The sequence below is a fragment of the Myxocyprinus asiaticus genome, chromosome 22, assembly GCF_019703515.2.
Source record: "Myxocyprinus asiaticus isolate MX2 ecotype Aquarium Trade chromosome 22, UBuf_Myxa_2, whole genome shotgun sequence".
In the NCBI taxonomy this organism is placed as follows: Eukaryota; Metazoa; Chordata; class Actinopteri; order Cypriniformes; family Catostomidae; genus Myxocyprinus; species Myxocyprinus asiaticus.
Genome location: NC_059365.1, coordinates 34,275,033 through 34,296,181, shown reverse-complemented (window position 1 = coordinate 34,296,181; position 21,149 = coordinate 34,275,033). Strand labels below are relative to the sequence as shown.

The following is a 21,149-nucleotide window of genomic DNA, read 5'->3' as shown; positions in this document are numbered from 1 at the left end:
CCATCAGGTTGGATGGGGAGCGTCGGTGCACAGCCATTTTCAGATCTCTCCAGAGATGTTCAATCGGGTTCAAGCCTGGGCTCCGGCTGGGCCACTCAAGGACATTTACAGAGTTGTCCCGGAGCCACTCCTTAGGGTCGTTGTCCTGTTGGAAGATGAACCTTCGCCCCAGTCTGAGGTCCAGAGCGCTCTGGAGCAGGTGTTTAAATCAAGGATGTCTCTGTACATTGCTGCATTCATCTTTCCCTCGATCTTGACTAGTCTCCCATTTCCTGCCGCTGAAAAACATCCCCACAGCATGATGCTGCCACCACCATGCTTCACTGTAGGGATGGTATTGGCCAGGTGATGAGCGGTGCCTGGTTTCCTCCAGACATGATGCTTGGCATTCAGGCCAAAGAGTTCATTCTTTGTTTCTCATGGTCTGAGAGTCCTTCAGGTGCCTTTTGGCAAACTCCAGGCAGGCTGTCATGTGCCTCTGACTGAGGAGTGGCTTCCGTCTGGCCACTCTACCATACAGGCCTGATTGGTGGAGTGCTGCAGAGATGGTTGTTCTTCTGGAAGGTTCTCCTCTCTCCACAGAGAAATGCTGGAGCTCTGTCAGCGTGACCATCGGGTTCTTGGTCACCTCCCTGACTAAGGCCCTTCTCCCCCGATCGCTCAGTTTGGCCAGGCGGCCAGCTCTAGGAAGAGTCCTGGTGGTTCCAAACTTCTACCATTTACGGATGGAGACCACTGTGCTCATTGGGAACTTCAATGCTGCAGAAATTTCTCTGTACCCTTCCCCAGATCTGTGCCTCGATACAATCCTGTCTCAGAGGTCTACAGACAATTCTTTGGACTTCATGGCATGGTTTGTGCTCTGACATGCACTGTTAACTGTGGGACCTTATATAGACAGGTGTGTGCCTTTCCAAATCATGTCCAATCAACTGAATTTACCACAGGTGGACTCCAATCAAGTTGTAGAAACATCAAGGATGATCAGTGGAAACAGGATGCACCTGAGCTCAATTTTGAGTGTCATGGCAAAGGCTGTGAATACTTATGTACATGTTGAAAATGTTTTTTCATTTTTCATTTTTAATAAATTTGCAAAGATTTCAAACAAACTTCTTTCATGTTGTAATTATGGGGTATTGTTTGTAGAATTTTGAGGAAAATAATTAATTTAATCCATTTTGGAATAAGGCTGTAACATAACAAAATGTGGAAAAAGTGAAGTGTTGTGAATACTTTCCGGATGCACTGTATATAATCTAGTCCAAACAGAACAAATTAGATAGCAAAAATCATGCTTGCCTATCTATAAGTCAACAAAGAAATTAAGTGTTATAGAGTAAAGACTTGTTAAAGGCTTGGCCATGTTAAACCAACAACAAAAGTATATACTAACTGCTAGAGGGCCTAGATTCAATCAGTCTAGATAACTAGAGTATGATGTCTAGTGTGGAAAATGAATGCAGCACTACAGCTCTCTCAGGACCTGAAAATAAGGGAAAATGCTAATTAAATCTCTTTTCTAAAATCAATTACTTATAATGCAAATACAGTGTAATGGGTGCCCCATCTAATCTGGTGTTTATTCCAATTCAAGCCCTCGGTTATTAATGAAAACCTCAGTACAAGTTGGATGTGTAGTTTCGTCTGCATCCAACTGGAGTCAATACAAATTCTCATTAGTTTGACGTTTGAAAGGACAGAGATGTTTGATGTTTTGCAAACAACGTGCACGCATACAATTGCTGCAAAGAAGTGAAGAGAGCCAGAGGTGATGAAGACAAGCATCATTTAAATCAGAGCAAAATCACCAATAGAAGATACACGTGTGTGTATTGTCTATGCCCATTTTCCAAAGTTCCTTTTAATCATGGCTTCATTATCCAGGTCATGACAGCAGTCTTTGCTTTAACTAAAGGAGCTAATACATTCCAAAACACTTCCTCATGAGCCAATTATTCAAATTCACAGTACAATATCTTTGCAATTAATTGAAAACTCGTTAGTCTGGAACTATGAAATGGTATTTGCCTCAATTAAAGCCTTTAACCTAGTTGCTTGGCGCAAGCAGACTTAAGGGTCTCCTCGTTTCCCCACACGGCAGGAGAGAACTGTTGTCTGCTCATTGTCAGACTGTTAGCTACCGTTTCACTGCAAGCTAGCAACCATCTGTCCGATGTTACAGTTCTGCTCAGGCAAAGACCATTAACCCTCAGACAACTACAGCTCCCATATTAGGCCACATGGTGAGGGAAATCTGTTCAATTAGGTTACCAATTGCCCAAAAGAAATTCATACTAATAAGGCAGCAGTTTATCCGCATATTGTGCTCTCTCTCTCACACACACATGTACATAAACCGTTCAGTCTAAGTATTATTCTGAGTCATTTATATCATCACTGAGCAGACCACTAATTAATTCTGCCCTATCTTTCCCTCTTATACCAACAGTGTTTTGATTCATCTAATTGGAGTTTACCTTAATATTGCAAGCTCTCATGGGAGATATATATAAAAAAAAAAAAAAAAAGATAAAAGGGCTGAAAAGAATGAAAGTGCATGAACTTCAGAGTGCACTGGAGACATTTGTGGTTGACACAGCTAAAAAAAAAAGGGAATAAGTAATTTATATTCCAATGCTCTTTAATGTCAGGAAGAGAAACAATCTTTTACTTCTTACCCTGATCATGAGCACGGCCTTCCTGATGTCCCTCACGCCATCATACACCAGACGTGAGGCGTCGATGAACTCGTTCTCGTCAACTGGCTGGCTGGGGTTGGCACTGAGGGCCTCTACAGCTGCCTCTACCTGCTCAGTGAAACGTGGCATCACTGCAAACACACAAAGGACAAACAGCAAGGTCAGAAACTTTTAGCAGTAATCTAGAAATGAAAAAACATATTAGGAGATTAATTTTGCTGGGAATAATTCCATTTCAACGTCGCAAATATGTGTCAGCTAAAGCACAATTCAATCAAGACAGTCTGCCTGTAGAAAGTCAAATTAGATCTGATGAATTGAATTTCGACACTCTTTCTTCATCCGACTTGGAACGAGTGCAACACAGCTGTGTCAAACACAGAAATTCATGGTGGATGTGTTGGTGGATTTTAATGACTGCTCAGGGCAAACCTTTAATCAGGCTTTACTTGACGCCAAGACTGGCAGATGAGTACACTTAATCCAGAGGCAACCTTAAATTAATCAATCACAAGACAGGTGGCAAAGAGACCTCAAAAGGCACACAAACAGAACTAGAGTCTTGCTGGGAGGGGGGACTTCCTTTGTTTTGTGCAAGAACAGTGCTCATAGCTGATGTATTCCCAGAGGATACTTAATGTGGCGTATGGTTCAACTTCCTCTGAGTGAGCACAACAGATACTAATACCGTCCAGCCTGGGGACCGCAGGGAGTGCTTAATGCTTAATTTAGTTCCTTAATGTATTTTTTTTTTTTTTTTTTTTTTTTTTTTTGTAGTAGTTGTAAACCGAACAAACAGATTGCCCATTTAATAATTAACTGGGTTTGGGTGGTGCTTACAAAAAGCTTTTATGGCTGGAATATCGTTCTTACAGCTAGCCTAGCTACTGCATTTCCTGTTAAAATTTGGGTAGAGTGAGCACTGGGCAAATGTAGTTAGCCTAAGCGATCTGAGACCAGACCCTTAAATCTGGTGAAATCTGGTGGAATGAGGTGCCTGATTTAACATGCTCTATTGCTGTTTGCTCAAGCACTTTGGAGAGCCTGCCCACCTGCTTTGCACTACCTCTCAGCCATAAAATAATGGTCCTTCCCCATGGGCACCAAGCACATCTACATTAATACCCATTCTCATTCACAATTCAGGACTGCACTGGAAAGTACAGTTGTAAGATATAAGATAAACTGAAGAGACTGAAGATTTGGGCTTTGCATAAACAAGCTTAAGGCCAAAGAAGGTATAAAAGTAATTAAAGCAATCTTTAGTGACGTAACTCATTCTTTTTAGTACCCATACAGCCCAGCCATTAATAATATAGCACAGCTCTGCTGAGCACACAAGATGTGACATAGCATTTCCCAAGAGAAGGTCCTGCAATGAAATGGATTATCTTAACACTGTGTCCCAGTGGAATAAACAATCTCAGTGATTTCAGTCTTAGAAAGGTTCCTGATGGCATTCAAATGCTATTATGTAACCACACTGAAGTAATATTACACTTTATCTAGCAGAAGTAAGTAATATTAAAGCAATATCACACGAGCAAGAGTGTGGTATGTCCCGCTATGGCGTAGGTACGAGGTAGTCACAGACAAGCTGATAGATGGACAATACAGCATGATAGCGATGTTATATTGCTTTTATATAACAGTTCAACAAACAATTAAATAAGAAAAGGAAAAACTACTGACTGCCCCCCCCCCAAAAAAAGAAAAGAAAAAAACTGTGGAACTACTTTATGCCACAGGATCTGCCGTTGCTAGTTTGAAAGAAGTGCCCAAGCCTCCGTTACTAATTAGAAAACCACACTTTAGAACTCCTAATGCCAGATTGGGCTGTTTCTAACAAGTTGTTGGAGAATTGTGTGTGTGTGAGAGAGAGAGAGAGACAGAGAGCATGTGATTACCAGTGATTACCAGTAATGCTGCAGCTGTTAGTTTAACCCTATTCCTCAGCTGTAGTGGGGTACTAATCCACTCCAATCGTGGAGTGATGTTGCCATACGTGCAACTGGAATTATCCTACAAGTATTTCACTCACGTTCAAGTGTTCTGTTGTCGGAGAGAAAAAAAATGAAGGGACTCCAGTTTCAATATCATAAATTTCTTGGGGAACTCTTATTTTGACACCGACACAGAAAGCTCCATCTTCTCCCATCTTGGAAACGTATCAGCTAGGCACCCTGAGCGTGTTTGTTTACTCAATCTGTCGTGACTCTCCGCTGTGATTGGCAGTAACACTCAAGCTGTTAGTTTAACTATTTCTCAGCTATAGTGTAGTAGTATGGAGTGAGAGACAATTCCAGATGACTTTAAAAGAAATTCGCACTGACTGATACAGTGTCAATGTCAGCTCAACTCGCTCATAGCGCACACACAAGGCGGTCTTTTGTCGCCACCTGCTGGCTCAAATCTTTAATGTCACAGGGATGAAGGAAAATTCACATATCTAGCTGCTCTAACACGCTTGGAACGCCACAAACACAAGCAGTGATACAAACAGTAAAGTGTCCCAGTGCTGATAGTGCAAGCTATTAGCACTCTTGTAACGACTCCCGTCCAATCAGATTCGGGGACCAGAACTAACTGTTGTATAATACGTTTTCTCTTTCTAACAAAGCCAGTGTAGACAGATGAAGTTACTTTTATTTTTAACCAACATTCTCATACCAAACCACTGCAAACACACTTAAGGAAATTCAGTCCCAGATGGCAGAAGAACCATTTCTGGATGCCTGTGTAGCATTTTCTGACATGAAACAGGAACAATGGATTTTAAATAGAAAACAAAAAAAAAAAAAAAAAAAAACACATATCATCTCCAAAAATAGTATATTCTTATGGGCATTTGATTTGAAACAACAGATTTCAATATGGAGCACATTTTCTGGTTATTTTATACGAATAATCTAAAAATCTGCATCAGCTATGTACATCTTCCTAGACATAGATAATTTCAGATCTATAGAGTTTGATCTTGTTTGTACCTGTATCAGTGAGAAGCTTGGTGGCCTCCAGAACCTTCTCGGTGTAGACTCCAGGTTCATAGTTGTCCATCTCAGAGGTGACCACATGGACTACACGTGCAGCTCTTCCTCGAATGGCTCCAGCGGTGCGATCAAGCCCATCAACATCCTTCTCTTGCAGGGCAATGACACACTTGTTAACATCTTCCAGAATGTGGTTTTCTAGAGCAAAAAGAGAGAAACACAAAGAGAGAAGACCATGTTTGAAATGACTCATGCGACACAAGAACAAGGCACTGGATAGACTAGAGCACTAACCACATGCATAAAGACATGCAATTCTCATCCTTCATGCTGTATTTACATTGCCCCTGACTTAAGAACATTAACGGAAATCACAAGGGCAGGCAAAAAAAGATTACAAACACACAGACAGTTTAGTAATGGGTGTTTACAAAATGCAAATCAACACAGTAAATTATAATCTGTCCTTGACTGGAGGTGAAGGCTTTCAGTCAGCCTAAAGGCCACATCTGACAGGGGGCTTGTGAGTCTTAACATATGCGATAGAATGTCAATTCCACAGCAGAGTTGACACTGAAGTGCTTTTGTCAGCTCCAGAGAGGCCAGTCAACTTCTTTAAATGCGGTGACTAAACAGCCCATGATCGGGATTCAACCTGTGCCGTCATTTACTGATGAAAAAGGCTTTTCACCTCTTTCTGCATAAAGCCATTTTAGGTTTGATACAAACCTTTAAGCGGATTTAAGCACCATTCAGAGCAGGTTGAAAAACATCTTAATGCTTTTAAAAGCTTGTTCTTCATGACATGTCATCAGGGGGAGTGGTTTCCATGTGCTACTGCTGAATCATACTTTGTCAGAAATGCTTTAAAAAGCTTTAATAAATTACATTTATACAATGCAGAAACGTGTCAAGAACAGTGGCTGTTTCAAAAATGTGAAAAAAGCTGCCTTCGCAGACAGCATACAGTGGTTGGAAAGCATCAAGGCACATATAAAATCAATGTTTGTGTAAAATTCTTTCGAAGATGCCATCATCTACTAAATTTCATAGATGTATCCTTCTCTGCTAATAATATCGCACCACCCTGTGGCATAAAAAAAATGGCATCTAACGGAGCCTTGAAAGAAGTAAATTCATAAATGTCCATTGTTTTACTTATTCTAACTTATGATTCAATTTCTACCAAGAAATAAGCATTGTAGTTGTTAAATATTAGCTTGGTTATGTCTAAACATGACTTGAACTTGATCTAGATAATGTGCCTTGCAAAGCAGCCCGAAAACAGCTTCCATTGAAGTTACCTACATACAAAAACAGCGCACTGTCTGTTAAGTTATTGACTGACTGGGCAGTAAGGCAGCTGCTTTTGGTTTCGACAAAGCTCATGTCTCGGAGCCAATACCATGCTTGATATTTTGTGACTTACCAGACACGCATAGGAAGTCGTCAATAGCAGTGATGTCATCCACAGCGTCAGTTAGCACTCGCACCTGTTTCTCCCACTGGTCCTTAAACAAGTCCATGTTATCCTGGGCCACCTTGCTGTTAGGCTTGGCAGCAAGGGCCAAGGCTGCATTAATCACCTGCAGTTACCACAAACAATGCATTAATCCGCCTTTAAGATGCAAGAGAACCGAAAACATGGTTGCATTCATTTGATTATCAGAGCTCATTTCTTTTCATCTCCCTCCCTCTTCCACAAATACAGTATGATTCATTTTTGCAGATTACAATTGAGATTAAGCCATGTTTATTGTGCTGGAGAGCTACATGTGCAGTTCAAAGCCCCGGGATGAATGAGAGTCATTGGAGCTCAGATTAAAAAGATGTTAGAGCTGCAGTGGATTGAGGGTGGAGTGGACATGCCACAGGGCCATCCGGAAGATGCTGCGTATATTACCTGGGGGCAAAGCGTTTCCAGCTGGGAAGCGGCCATCCGCACCAGTTTCACTCCCTCCTCATTATTGGAGATGGAGCATGCAAGGTTAGCCACCTAAAACAGAACACAATGCAGCTTTTAGTGACATCAGTGTTTCCCATATATGCATTTTGCTGCATCACTGCTGAATTATGAGAGCCGCTCGTGATTTTGCATGGTTCATTTAATATCCTTGACGAAACAATGCTTGCCAGCCCCAGTCAGCTGTGCACTTTGTACACTGTGAAAAGAGACCCCACCATACACACGCGCATACTCAGTGACGTCACTGCATAACACACATCAAACTCGCTTCAATTCAAGTGGCCCGAGAGCTCATTTCTGAAACGTAGGACGGCAGGGGATTGCAACGTTTCACTGAACAATCCATTAGCGCTTTCCTCGTGTATATTAATGAGCCTTCCCCTGTCATCTGTATGTTTTGGAGCGCATTTTGCTCATTTCAAAAGCATAATGAAACAGCGCTACACGGATCAGTTTTCAACACGGCTTAATCATGAATAAAGCAGCACGAGCGCAAAGCAGGTGCAGTAATTTGTGGACTGGCCTCAACCACACAGACTATTTTAAATGCGCTTGTGAACGAGTGAGATGCGCAGAGGGGATTGTGATACCCATTTGAATGTGGTACAGAATTGTCTGTTGTAAAACTCTTATGTCTCAGTGATGAAACTAGTTTAAAACAAACAGCCCCACATTCTAAACAGCACTGACAAAGAAAACAGGAGAAAACACATTAGAAGGCTTTCAATCTGTCACATACAAAAATGTACCACATATTTACTGTAGTAACACTAACTGTACTGTATTAACTATGGTAGTTGTGGCAGAAAAACTTTCTAAATGTATTTAGACTGCTGTTTTTCATTACAAAAATGCCATAGTTCTTTATATAGAAACCATAGTAACTAATCATGGTAGTGATGAGCCATGCATGATTTTACCTATGGTTACCATGGACAAATATCATTGTTAAAACTATGGATACTATGGAAGGACTATGGTAAATTTTTATAATTATTATGGACCAAGCCATCAGTTTTCCACCTGTATAAAATCTGTACTCTTGTAATGCTCTCTGATTGTAGGAAAATGTAAGTTGTTTTGTTTGCCTTCAGAAATTCCAAGACATGACAATGTAGTTTAATTAGTAGGAGCCTGATGAAAGGTATCTGTAAAGACCCAACTTAATCACACTGTCAGAATATTTCAATTTAGCCACACAAAATTTAGGATGTTATCGTTGTTAATATCATAATTTTCATCTGCATCCCAACCTCAAAATCAATGCTGTACAGTCAAATGCGCATTTCAATGCACATAACATGTAATATTATTGGTAGTTGCATGGGTGCTACCAAAGCAGGTGGTGCTGCATTTTCAACAGGCCCTTTGAGGGCACAAATAAACCCTAACGTGGCCAAGGCTGAAATTGAGTTTGACACCCCTGTTTTAAGCTACTCCTCGACCAATACGCATTATACGGGTCTGGCAGGCTCGTGGACTCGCGCATAACAGCACCGCTGCTGAAAAAATCCTAGGGGAAACACTGGACATGACAAATGAACAGTAAACGAAACCAAAATAAACTTTTACCTCAATCAGTTTTAATATAACACACACCTGCTGTCAGCTGTTCATCTGATTATTTGATATAATGGTAAAATAATATGACAGAAAAAAGGGCCCCAGAGGATTAAGCGAAAACAAAAGCTAGGCCTGAAATTGAGGTCTGTGGTCTTCTCCCCACATGGGGAATATATTTCATATAATTCACAGGATGATGGCTAACAGCATTCCTACAGATGATTAAATCACCACTGTGCCGTGCTGCTGTTTCCTCAGGAAAGTGAGGGGCAAATATGCCAGACACTTTCAGAAACTCCACAGTCCGCTGAAATCCAGAGTGCTGAGGTAAGCAAACGTGGCCCCTATTGCCGACGTTTATATTGTTAGAGTAAACTGTCACATTGACCGACAAATCTCCCTTCTTACTCACGATTCCCCAAACATTCGTTGCAAATAGAGACATTATTTGCATCTATTTAAGAGGCCAGATTTGAGGCAAGGAACTGAAAAATTGTTGGAACGGCAATGGTTTTGCTGCCTCGCATTGGCTGCACAAGCATTACCTCAAACCAAAATGTCATTACTTGGGGCAGGAGTCATTTTATTGTAATTTTACAGAGAAGAATCACTCCTTTACGACTACAACATTTTTAATGACTTATTCCTTATAATGATATAGATATTGATATAACTGTAGATATTCATCAAAAGATAAATCATGGTGCTACACACCCTTTAAAATTTCCATGACTGGCCATTTGACCCTACCACCACCCTAGAATTTGTATTTCCTGCTCCGTAATAAAAAAAAAAAAACTAAAACAATATTACTTTTGATAATAAACATTTTTTTTTTTTTTTTTTTAATATACATACACATACACTGAGCACTTTATTAGGAATACTTTGGTTCATAAAGTGCCTGACATGGTCTTCTGCTGTTGTAGCCCAACCGCCATTCGACATGTTGTGCATTCTGAGACGTTATTCTGCTCACTAAAATTGTACAGAGTAGTTATCTGAGTTACAGTAGCCTTTGTCAGCTTGAACCAGTCGGACCATTCTCCACTGACCTCTCTCATCAACAAGGTGTTTCAATCCACAGAACTGCCGCTCACTGGATGTTTTTGGCACCATTCTGACTAAACTTTAGAGATTGTTGGGTGTGACAATCCCAGGAGGTCAGAAATCACAGGAGTTCTTCATCAACATACAGAAATACTCAAACCACCCCGTCTGGCTCCAACTATCATGCCACGGTCAAAATCACATTCTTTCCCCATTCTGATGGTTGCCGTGAACATTAACTAAAGCTCCTGACCCGTATCTGAATGATTTTATGCATTGCAACGCTGCCCCTATGTTTGGCTGATTAGATAATAGCATGAATAAGTAGGTGTACAAGTGTTCCTAATAAAGTGATTGAGAGTGAAAATTGTAATGGTTTAAGAATAAAAATCCCAAATCCATCAACCACTAATATGACTAGCCTATTAGAGGAACGCATCCCACTATGGTGTTTCAATGAATCTCAGAAACCAGTGTTTAAGCTTGTCCTTTGGAAATTAACAACTAGATGCTCAGACTTTGATGAAAAAAAAAAAAAAAAGAAAAAAAAAAGAATTATTTGCATCAATTTCTGCTGCTTTATTTTTTGTACATAGACTGTAATGCATGACTCGAGTGCAACAGAGTCAACATTACCACGACCCTGACAACACCTCCACAGCAACCAGCTAAAGTTTAAGCACTTGAGATGTTGTAATAGCAAAGCAGACATCAGACTAATTGTAAATTTCCTTGTTGCAAAGCTCCTACTGGGGTGGAAATGAATGACACATCACACACGTGTGAATTGATTAAAAATGTTTCGCATTTTATAATTCTTAATCGCAAATGCGAACAAAACTGTGCAGCCCTGGTGTAGTGGGACTGCATGGAAATCTTCTAGCTTTGCGTAACATGTGAGAACTGGCTGTGTCGGCAGAGGAAAAAAAAAAAAAATGTAGAACACAGTAGTGTAAATTTGAAGCGAGCTCAGTGTAGTAGCAGAAAACACCCCACACACTGCAGCATGACAGACTGTTCAAATCAAATACTGAAACAATAAACTGGGGTAGTATGGTGTAGTGGATAAGGCTCATGGCTGGTAACATGAGGGTTACTGGAAAGCTCCCCATGCAGAGAGATCCATGAGCTATCACCATTGTGCCCTGATCAAGACACTTAACTCCAGGTTTCTCCTGGGGTATTGTCCCTGTATTAAGCTCATGGAGTGGTCATATGGTTTGTTAATTTGCATGACTCCAACAAGAAGCGAATATCAATAGAGTAGAATTAAAAAATAATAAAAATATTATGAATATTGCTAATGCGACACTAGGCGCCATCATGACTTGTCTCATTCCACACCTCGACGACACACATCCACAGCTCCCTCCTAGTGGGCTCAATTATAACTGCGAGATTTGGTAAGAGATTCAGAGGGAAATTATAGTATTATGCTCTGCTCATGGCAGACAAATGTGCAAACAAAACTCAATTTGCAATATTCAAGTAGTGTTTTTAATAATTGACTCGGTTACTCTCTTTTTTCAACCATTTCATCATCTGTGAGGCCAGAAATGAAAAGCTGATTGCACACAAATAGTGCACGACAAGTTACGGTAACACTTCAAAAAGGTTCTATTTGTTAACATTAGTAAATGCATGTTTTCTTATTCCCGCGGCTCTACAAGTAGCCAAGCCCCAAACTCACACTATAGGTTGAGCTGAGTGGGCCGCATAAAACATAAATGTTTTGAGAGTGCCTGGGAGGCTCAGTGCTTATTCTTTTGGGGAAGGTATAGCTTACTTATAGTTGCCAATGAATAATAAACTGGGATAGAATATTTTTTTGATATAAAAAAAAAAAAAAGTTACATACTTCACTTTTAACTAAAAAATGTTTTTGTTAAGCACTGCCATTATATTCTGACACTTTAAATTCTCTGCATAAATATTTAATATATTTATGTACTAAATTAAACACTTGTTCAAGCCATTGCTGGAATTTCAATTATGAACTAAGTGTTGTGAATAACTGGTTGGGGAAACAAAAAAGTCTTACACTAACTAGCTTGACCTGCAACAATCAAAATATCAAATCAAAGCATGCAGCTCTGCATAATTTCAGACAGAACAAACATATTTTCATTCAAGCTTCTTCCCTGAGGCTGCTGTTTCTTAGAGCAACATCCCATCAGTGCAGCTGGTATTTCACCCCTCTGTGACACTACTGGGTCAATGGAGGGGTGAGTTTGTCTTTTAAAAGCTGCCTGGCACATACAGTAAGCCATAGAACAGCTGCACACTCTGTGTTCCAAAGGTTCAAAAGAAGGCACTCGGGCCTGGGTAGCTCAGTGGTAAAATATGCTGGCTACCACCCCTGGAGTTCGCTAGTTCGAATCCCAGGGCGTGCTGAGTGACTCCAGCCAGGTCTCGTAAGCAACCAAATTGGCCCGGTTGCTAGGGAGGGTAGAGTCACATGGGGTAACCTCCTCGTGGTCGCTATAATGTGGTTTGTTCTCGGTGGGGAGCATGGTGAATTGAGCGTGGTTGCCGCGGTGGGTGCCGTGAAGCCTCCACACGCGCTATGTCTCCGTGGCAACGCGCTCAACAAGCCACATAAGATGCGCGGGTTGACTGTCTCAGACGCGGAGGCAACTGGGATTCGTCCTCTGCCACCCGGACTGAGGCGAATCACTATGCGACCATGAGGACTTAGAGCGCATTGGGAATTGGGCATTCCAAATTGGGAGAAAAAGGGGAAAAATCACCCCCCCCCAAAAAAAAGAAGGAACTCAAGAAGCTCCATTAACATCTACTGCAGGACTCATTTGCAGCTAAATGTCAAGCAGATTCAGGCTGAGGAACAAACTCTCATTGTGAGCAGATTCTCATTTCCTGCTTAAGTAGCTTATGACTCCTTTAACACTGGTCAGTGGAGATCTTCTCACACAGATAAACTGGGGATACGTGCAGAGGATCACATCACAAAAGCAATGTATCTTCGGATCATGAAGAAAAGCACAGACTTTGTGTGTCAGAAGTCCCTTTCTCATGATTGCATCAGGGCTTCAACATACCTCTTAACATAAGTCACTTTGAACTCCACACGAAGCATGTTGCAAAGAGTGTCACCGAAGGGCAATTTTACAGAAGGGCCCACACATAACTTTTTGTAGTCTGAATGTCATAATGTGCCTTTGACGTTGTTGTACAACTAAATGTGTTTATCATATGCACAAACTCCAAAAAGTTCCTAGGGCTGTCAAGATTATGAAATTTGGCTGACAATTAATTGTCAAACAAATAATTGCGATTATGACAATTAATTGCCTGTTTGAGGGCTACAATGTTTAATTGTCTCTTTTAGGGCTTTCATGATTCATGAATTGTCATATAAATGTTCATATTTCTTAAGGTGCATGTGCGCTTCATACACCTTAAGAAGTCATTTTTATATATTTAACTTCAAATATATAAATCAAATAATAAATAATTATATCTGGTTTCCTTTTAAGGCTTTAAAACTGACATGACAAAAATATTTTTTTGATATAAAAATATTTCTAAATACTTTTAGAAATACTCAATTTCTAAAAGTATTTTTCAATTTTAGATTTACACTGTTGTTTTTGGAACTCATTAAAATATTGTTAGTATATTTATACTAAATAATATTATATTAAGCAATAGTAAAATACTTCTGTCCTAATTTCTTCATTTTCATACATTATTTTAATGCTCTTTGATTAAACACGCAAGCCCTTATTTCTCATGAAGCAAATCCTTTGAGATTTCCTTTCATCATTTTATCACTCCACAGAAATAGAGTAAGCGTATATCTCCTCCTCTGTGTCACTGACTCATTAACAATGCCTGAATGAACCCGCTTTGACCAGAAACATTTGCCATTTAACTATCGTTAAATTAAAGTGATACCGGAGAACTTTGCATTCACTATTAAAGTTTATCTTTCTTCGTTTATATTTTTGCGGGAGTGTGGCGCGAACCTCTTCGGACGGCGCGTGCATCAGAACACTTCACATGAACTGTGAAGCGCTTCACACGCTCTTCTGGACAGGAACTGCTCTTAGGCTCATTTGAGATGCCAAACACCTCGCCTTGAAAGCAGACGAGAGCAGGCTGGTGCAGTCAGAGGAGGAGTGATATATGTGCTGTCAAGTCGGACAGTTCTCACTTCTCATAGTGGATCAGCCGCTTCGAGATCAAAGGCAGATATCATGTGATTCAAGTTAATGTGCTTTGTTAATAAAGTGGATGCAATTTAAATTGTTGCTTTTAAATGAAAATAAATGACTAACAAGACACTCAATGTACCTGTTATTTAATAAAAAATCTTGCTGCCCCTCAAGGAACAGTTTGAGTGAATGACACACAACGCCATTCATGCCATTTCTATATTGGCTTAAAATTCCCTTATTTGGGCAATAAAATGTGATTGGAATTTGAAGTGCACAATATTCATGGTTATTTTAAATAACCAAGGTTAGATCAAATAACCATGATCAGACGATTATTTAATAATCACAACAGGCCTTATTACCTCTTCTGTTATGGTTGAATTTTCCAAAGAACACGGCTCACACTGGGATACATACATGTGAATTGTCTGGTAATCATTGGCTTCAAAAGTTTATTGGAAAATTGGGTCAAAGTTTAAATATATTTGAAATTTGAGTTGCATTAAAACATTATTTTTTCTCTGATATTCGCAAACGACTGTCACATTTCACCCTCTAGAGGCAGTGTAATGATATTTCAACTTGTTTGCAATGGACTGTATTTGTTGCAAGAGAAAAGCCAATCACAAATCGCAATGTTAAAGCATGCAGTCCCTTGAGAAATATAGAAAGATCATGAAATGAAAATTAAGCTTTAAAGAATGTTGAGGGTTGTTGGTTATGTAAGATGAGGTTTGCTACCAAACCCCAGATTGACATTACGGTGTTTGATTTTGTTGAACATATGGACGCACTTCCTCCATGTGACGTGTGACCTTACCAACGAGCTTACATCATCCCTCATGAGCGCACATCACAGATGTACGGAACCAAACATTTGTAGTTAAAAAGTATATAAGTATTGTTTTGTTTCTAAAAATAATCAATCGTTTGCGTTCAGAAGAATTTTATTTGTTTATTTGGAGTCGTGTGGATTATTTTAATGCACCCTAAATATAAATTTTGGACTGTCAAAAAAATGGAGGACATTCACCTGTATTGTTTAAAGGAGGAGGCCTGAAATGAAAAGTCTTAAATTCTGTTTTGATGAAGAAAGAAACTCAGATACATCTTGGATGGCCTGAGGGTGAGTAAATTATCAGCACGTTCATTTTTGGGTGAACTATTCCTTTAAGTACAACTGTTAACACTCACACCCCGTCTACACCAGACACGAGAGTTGTGTCCTGTCGTGTCAAAAACATTAATACCCATTATAATCAATGATGCTGTCTACCATGGAAGCGTCCATTGCGGCATGTTGCGCTGACAGTAAACAGATGTCCCGTTCCATTTTGCGCTGCATGTGCTGGCGCTACTACTGCTAACACCACAAACTGTTTAGAAACTGTTTCGAAGTGCCTGGTGTAGACAGCCTCAAGCCATTGTGGTGTGTCAACGGAAGTGACCGGTGTAAATAGGATGTCTGCACCATAAACTATCAAATAGTCAGACATTTGAAATATACATGAATGGAACTTAACAGTTCCTTTGCAAAGCTTGAATTGTATTATAACTGGTTCACAAGCAATTGGGGATTAATTTGAGTTCTGAAATTACAGTAAGTTTTTATAGTAGAAAGATCCATGATTTTTTTAAGTCAAAGATATATATATATTAGTAGAAATCAGACATTTACATACTCCTTAGTCAAATACATTTAAACTCATTTTTCACAATTCCTGACATTTAATCATAGAAAACATTCCCTGTCTTAGGTCAGTTAGGATCACTACTTTATTTTATGAATGTGAAATGTCAGAATAATAGTAGAGAAAATGATTTATTTCAGCTTTTATTTCTTTCATCACATTCCCAGTGGGTCAGAAGTTTACATACACTTTGTTAGTATTTAGTAGCATTGCCTTTAAATTGTTTAACTTGGGTCAAACTTTTTGGGTAGCCATCCACAATAAGTTGCTGGAATTTTGGCCCATTCCTCTAGACAGAACTGGTGTAACCGAGTCAGGTTTGTAGGCCGCACACACTTTTTCAGTTCTGCTCACAAATTTTCTATTGGAATGAGGTCAGAGCTTAGTAATGGCCACTCCAATACCTTGACTTTTTTGTCCTTAAGCCATTTTGCCACAACTTTTGAGGTATGCTTGGGGTCATTGTCCATTTGGAAGACCCATTTGTGACTGAGCTTTAACTTTCTGGCTGATGTCTTGAGATTTTGCTTAAATATATCCACATAATTTTCGTTCCTCATGGTGCCATCTATTTTGTGCAGTGCACCAGTCCCTCCTGCAGCAAAGCACCTCCACAACATGATGCTTCCACCCCCATGTATTATGGTTGGGATGGTGTTCTTCAGCTTGCAAGCCTCACCCTTTTTCCTCCAAACATAACGATGGTCATTATGGCCAAAAAGTTTAATTTTTGTTTCATCAGACTACAGGAAATTTCTCCAAAAAGTAAGATCTTTGTCCCCATGTGCACTTGCAAACTGTAGTCTGGCTTTTTTATGGTGGTTTTCAAGCAGTGGCTTCTTCCTTGCTGAGCAGCCTTTTAGGTTATGTCGATATAAGACTGATTTTACTGTGGATATAGATACTTGTCCACCTGTTTTCTCCAGCATCTTCACAAGGTCCTTTGCTGTTATTCTGGGATTGATATGAACTTTTTGCACCAAAATATGTTCATCTCTAGGAGAGAAAATGCATCTCCTTCCTGAGCAGTATGATGGCTGAGTGGTCCCATGGTGTTTATACTTGCATAATATTGTCTGTACTGATGAACGTGGTACCTTCAGGCATTTGGCAATTGCTCCCAAGCATGAACCAGACTTGTGGAGGTCCAAATTTTTTTTTCTGAGGTGTTGGCTGATTTCTTTTGATTTTCCCATGATGTCAAGCAAAGAGGCACTGAGTTGGAAGGTAGGCCTTAAAATACATCCACAGGTACACCTCCAATTCAGTACACCTCCTATCAGAAGCTAATTGTCTAAAGGCTTGACATCATTTTCTGGAATTTGCCAAGCTACTTAAAGGTACAGTTCACTAAGTGTATGTAAACTTCTGACCCACTGCAATTTTTATATAGTCAATTAAAAGTGAAACAATCTGTCTGTAAACAATTGTTGGAAAAATTATTCATGTCATGCACAAAGATGTCCTAAATGACTTAGTTTGCTAATATTATATATGTGGAAAGTTAAAAAAAAAAAATTGTTCTAACGACTTCAACCTAAGTGTATGTAAACTTCTGACTTCAACTGTGTGTGTGTGTGTGTGTGTATGTATATATATATATATATATATATATATATATATATACACACACACACACACACACACACACACACACACACACACACACACAACTGGTCAAAAGTTTTGAAACACTCATTCTTTATTATATCTATATTTTTTCACATTTTAGAATTATAGTGAAGTCATCAAAACTATGGAATAACAAATGGAACTATGGGAATTATGTTGTGACTAAAAATCCAAAATAAATCAAAACTGTGTTATATTTGAGCATCTTCAAAGTAGTCACCCTTTGCCTAGAATTTGCAGACATGTACTCTTGACATTTTCTCAACCAACTTCTTGAGGTATCACCCTGGGATGATTTTTAAACAGTATTGAAGGAGTTCCCATCTATGTTGGGCACTTATTGGCTGCTTTTCTTTATTATTTGGTCCAAGTCATCAATTTCAAAAACTATTTTTTTTTATTATTAAATTTTCGTTTTATAATTAAATAAATTAATATGGTGGCACAATTACATTTTTGTCTACAAAACTAATTTCAAACATTTAAGCATATGCCTTTAGATCAAAAGATTTTTAAGATCATGAGAAACATTTCAGTCAAGTGTTTTTTCAAAACTTTTGACCAGTTGAGAGTGTGTGTGTGTGTGTGTGTGTGTGTGTATATATATATATATATATATATATATATATATATATATATATATATATATATATATATATATTACTGATGTAAAAAAACAGCACCACCACTATTTGAAAAAGTAATTTTTGATCAAATCTAGACAGGCCCCATTTCCAGCAGCCATCACTCCAACACCTTATCCTTGAATAATCATGCTACATTGCTAATTTGGTACTAGTAAATAACTTGTCATTATATCAAACACTGCTGAAAGCTATTTGGTTCGTTAAATTAATCTTAACATTGTCTTTGTGTTTGTTTTTGAGTTGCCAAAGTATGCAATAGACTGGCATGTCTTAAGGTCAATATTAGGTCAAAAATGGCAAAAAAGAAACAGCTTACTCTAGAAACTCAGTCAATCATTGTTTTGTGGAATGAAGGCTATACAATGCTTGAAATTGCCAAAACACTTAAGATTTCATACAAAAGGTGTCCACGACAGTCTTCAAAGACAAAGGACAACTGGCTCTAACAGAAACAGAAAGAGATGTGGAAGGCCAGATGTACAACTAAACAAGAGGATAAAGTACATCAGAGTCTCTAGTTTGAGAAATAGATGCCTCACATGTCCTCAGCTGACAGCTTCATTGAATTCTACCTGCTCAACGCCAGTTTCATGTACAACAGCAAAGAGAAGACTGAGGGGTACAAGCCTTATGGCAGGGGTGTCAAACTCGGTTCCTGGAGGGCCACAGTCCAGCAGAATTTAGCTCCAACCCTAATTAAACACACCTAAAGCAGCTAATCAAGGTCTTCAGGAGTGCTTGAAGATTACAAGGAGGCATTTTGGAGCAGGGCTGGAACTAAACTCTGCAGGGCTGTGGCCCTCCAGGAACTGAGTTTGACACCCCTGCTTTATGGGAAGAATTGCAAAGAAAAAGCCACTTTTGAAACAGAAAAACAAAAAAAGAAAAGGTTAGAGCGGGCAAAGAAACAGACATTAGACAACAGATAACTGGAAAAGAGTGTTATGGATCTTAACCCCACTGAGCTTTTGTGGGATCAGCTCGACTGTAATGTGCGTGAGAAGTGCCCGACAAGACAGCCACATCTATGGCAAGTGCTACAGGAAGTGTGGGGTGAAATGTCACCTGAGTATCTGGACAAATTGACAGCTAGAATGCCAAGGATCTGCAAAGCTGTCATTGCTGCATGTGGAGGATTTTTTGATGAGAACTCTTTGAAGTAGTTTAAGAATGTCAAGTTTTTCAAATTTTCAAGTTGTAATAGTAATTTTTCACATTATTAATGTCCTGACAATACACTGTGATCAGTTGAATGCCACTTTGGTGAATAAAAGTACCAATTTCTTTCCATTAGAGCAAAATCTGTACATTATTCCAAACTTTTGGCCACCAGTGTGTGTGATATATATACACACACACACACACAAACACACATATATACACATACATACAGTTGTGCTCAAAAGTTAGCATACCCTTGGAGAATTGGTAATATACTGTATGTACCATTTTTTAAGAAAACATGAGTGAGCAGGCAAAACACATTTCTTTTATTTCTTATGGGATTCATATTCAATTGTAGGTTATAACAGAATGGCACAATCATAAAACAAAACATGGCAACAAAGAAAAAAATGAAATGACCCCTGTTCAAAAGTCTGCATACCCTTAGTTCTTAATACTGTGTATTGCCCCCTTTAGCATCAATGACAGCATGCAGTCTTTTGTAATAGTTGTCTATGAGGCCCCAAATTCTTGCAGGTGGTATAGCTGCCCATTCTTCTTGGCAAAATGCCTCCAGGTCATGCAAAGTCTTTGGTCATCTTGCATGAACCGCACGTTTGAGTGGCTTGATAATATTAAGGTCAGGAGACTGTGATGGCCACTCTAGAACCATCAACTTTTTCTGGCCTTGTGCTTAGGGTCATTGTCGTGCTGGAAAGTCCAAGAGTGTCCCATGCGCGGCTTTCGTGCAGAATGCAAATTGTCTGCCAGTATTTCCTGATAACATGCTGCATTCATCTTGCCATCAATTTTCACAAGATTCCCCGTGCCTTTAGAGCTCACATACCCCCAAAACATCAGTGAGCCACCACCCTGCTTCACAGTGGGGATGGTATTCTTTTCACTATAGGTCTTGTTGACCCCTCTCCAAACATAGTGCTTATGGTTGTGACCATAAAGCTCTATTTTGGTTTCGTCGCTCCAAATTACAGTGTGCTAGAAGCTGTGAGGCGTGTCAAGGTGTTGTCGGGCATATTGTAACCGGGCTTTTTTGTGGCATTTGCGCAGTAAAGGCTTCTTTCTGGCAACTCGACCATGCAGCTAATTTTTGTTCAAGTATCGTCGTATTGTGCTCCTTGAAACAATCACACCGTCTTTTTCCAGAGCAGCCTGTATTTCTCCTGAGGTTACCTGTGGGTTTCCTTTGTATCCCGAACAATTCTTCTGGCAGTTGTGGCTGAAATCTTTCTTGGTCTACCTGACCTTGGCTTGGTATCAAGAGATCCCTGAATTTTCCACTTCTTAATAAGTGACTGAACAATACTGACTGGCATTTTCAAGGATTTGGATACCTTTTTATATACTTTTCCATCTTTATAAAGTTTCATTACATTGTTACGCAGGTCTTTTGACAGTTCTTTTCTGCTCCCCATGGCTCAGTATCTAGCCTGCTCAGTGCATCCATGTGAGAGCTAACAAACTCATTGACTATTTATACACAGACACTAATTGCAATTTAAAAAGCCACAGGTGTGGGAAATTAACCTTTAATTGCCATTTAAA

At 39.4% G+C, this 21,149-nt stretch overlaps 1 protein-coding gene across 1 annotated transcript in view; it reads right to left on the bottom strand.

The window, feature by feature from the left end:
* LOC127413114 (catenin alpha-1) overlaps nucleotides 1–21,149 on the bottom strand; it is a 138,448-nt gene that overhangs the window by 37,989 nt on the left and 79,310 nt on the right. Inside the window, exons 10-13 of the mRNA XM_051649983.1 lie at nucleotides 7,596–7,688; nucleotides 7,122–7,278; nucleotides 5,690–5,890; nucleotides 2,682–2,833 (exon numbers count right to left, since the gene is read on the bottom strand). Of these exons, the coding sequence (XP_051505943.1) occupies nucleotides 2,682–2,833; nucleotides 5,690–5,890; nucleotides 7,122–7,278; nucleotides 7,596–7,688 (603 nt within the window). The remainder of the gene's footprint in view (nucleotides 1–2,681; nucleotides 2,834–5,689; nucleotides 5,891–7,121; nucleotides 7,279–7,595; nucleotides 7,689–21,149) is intronic.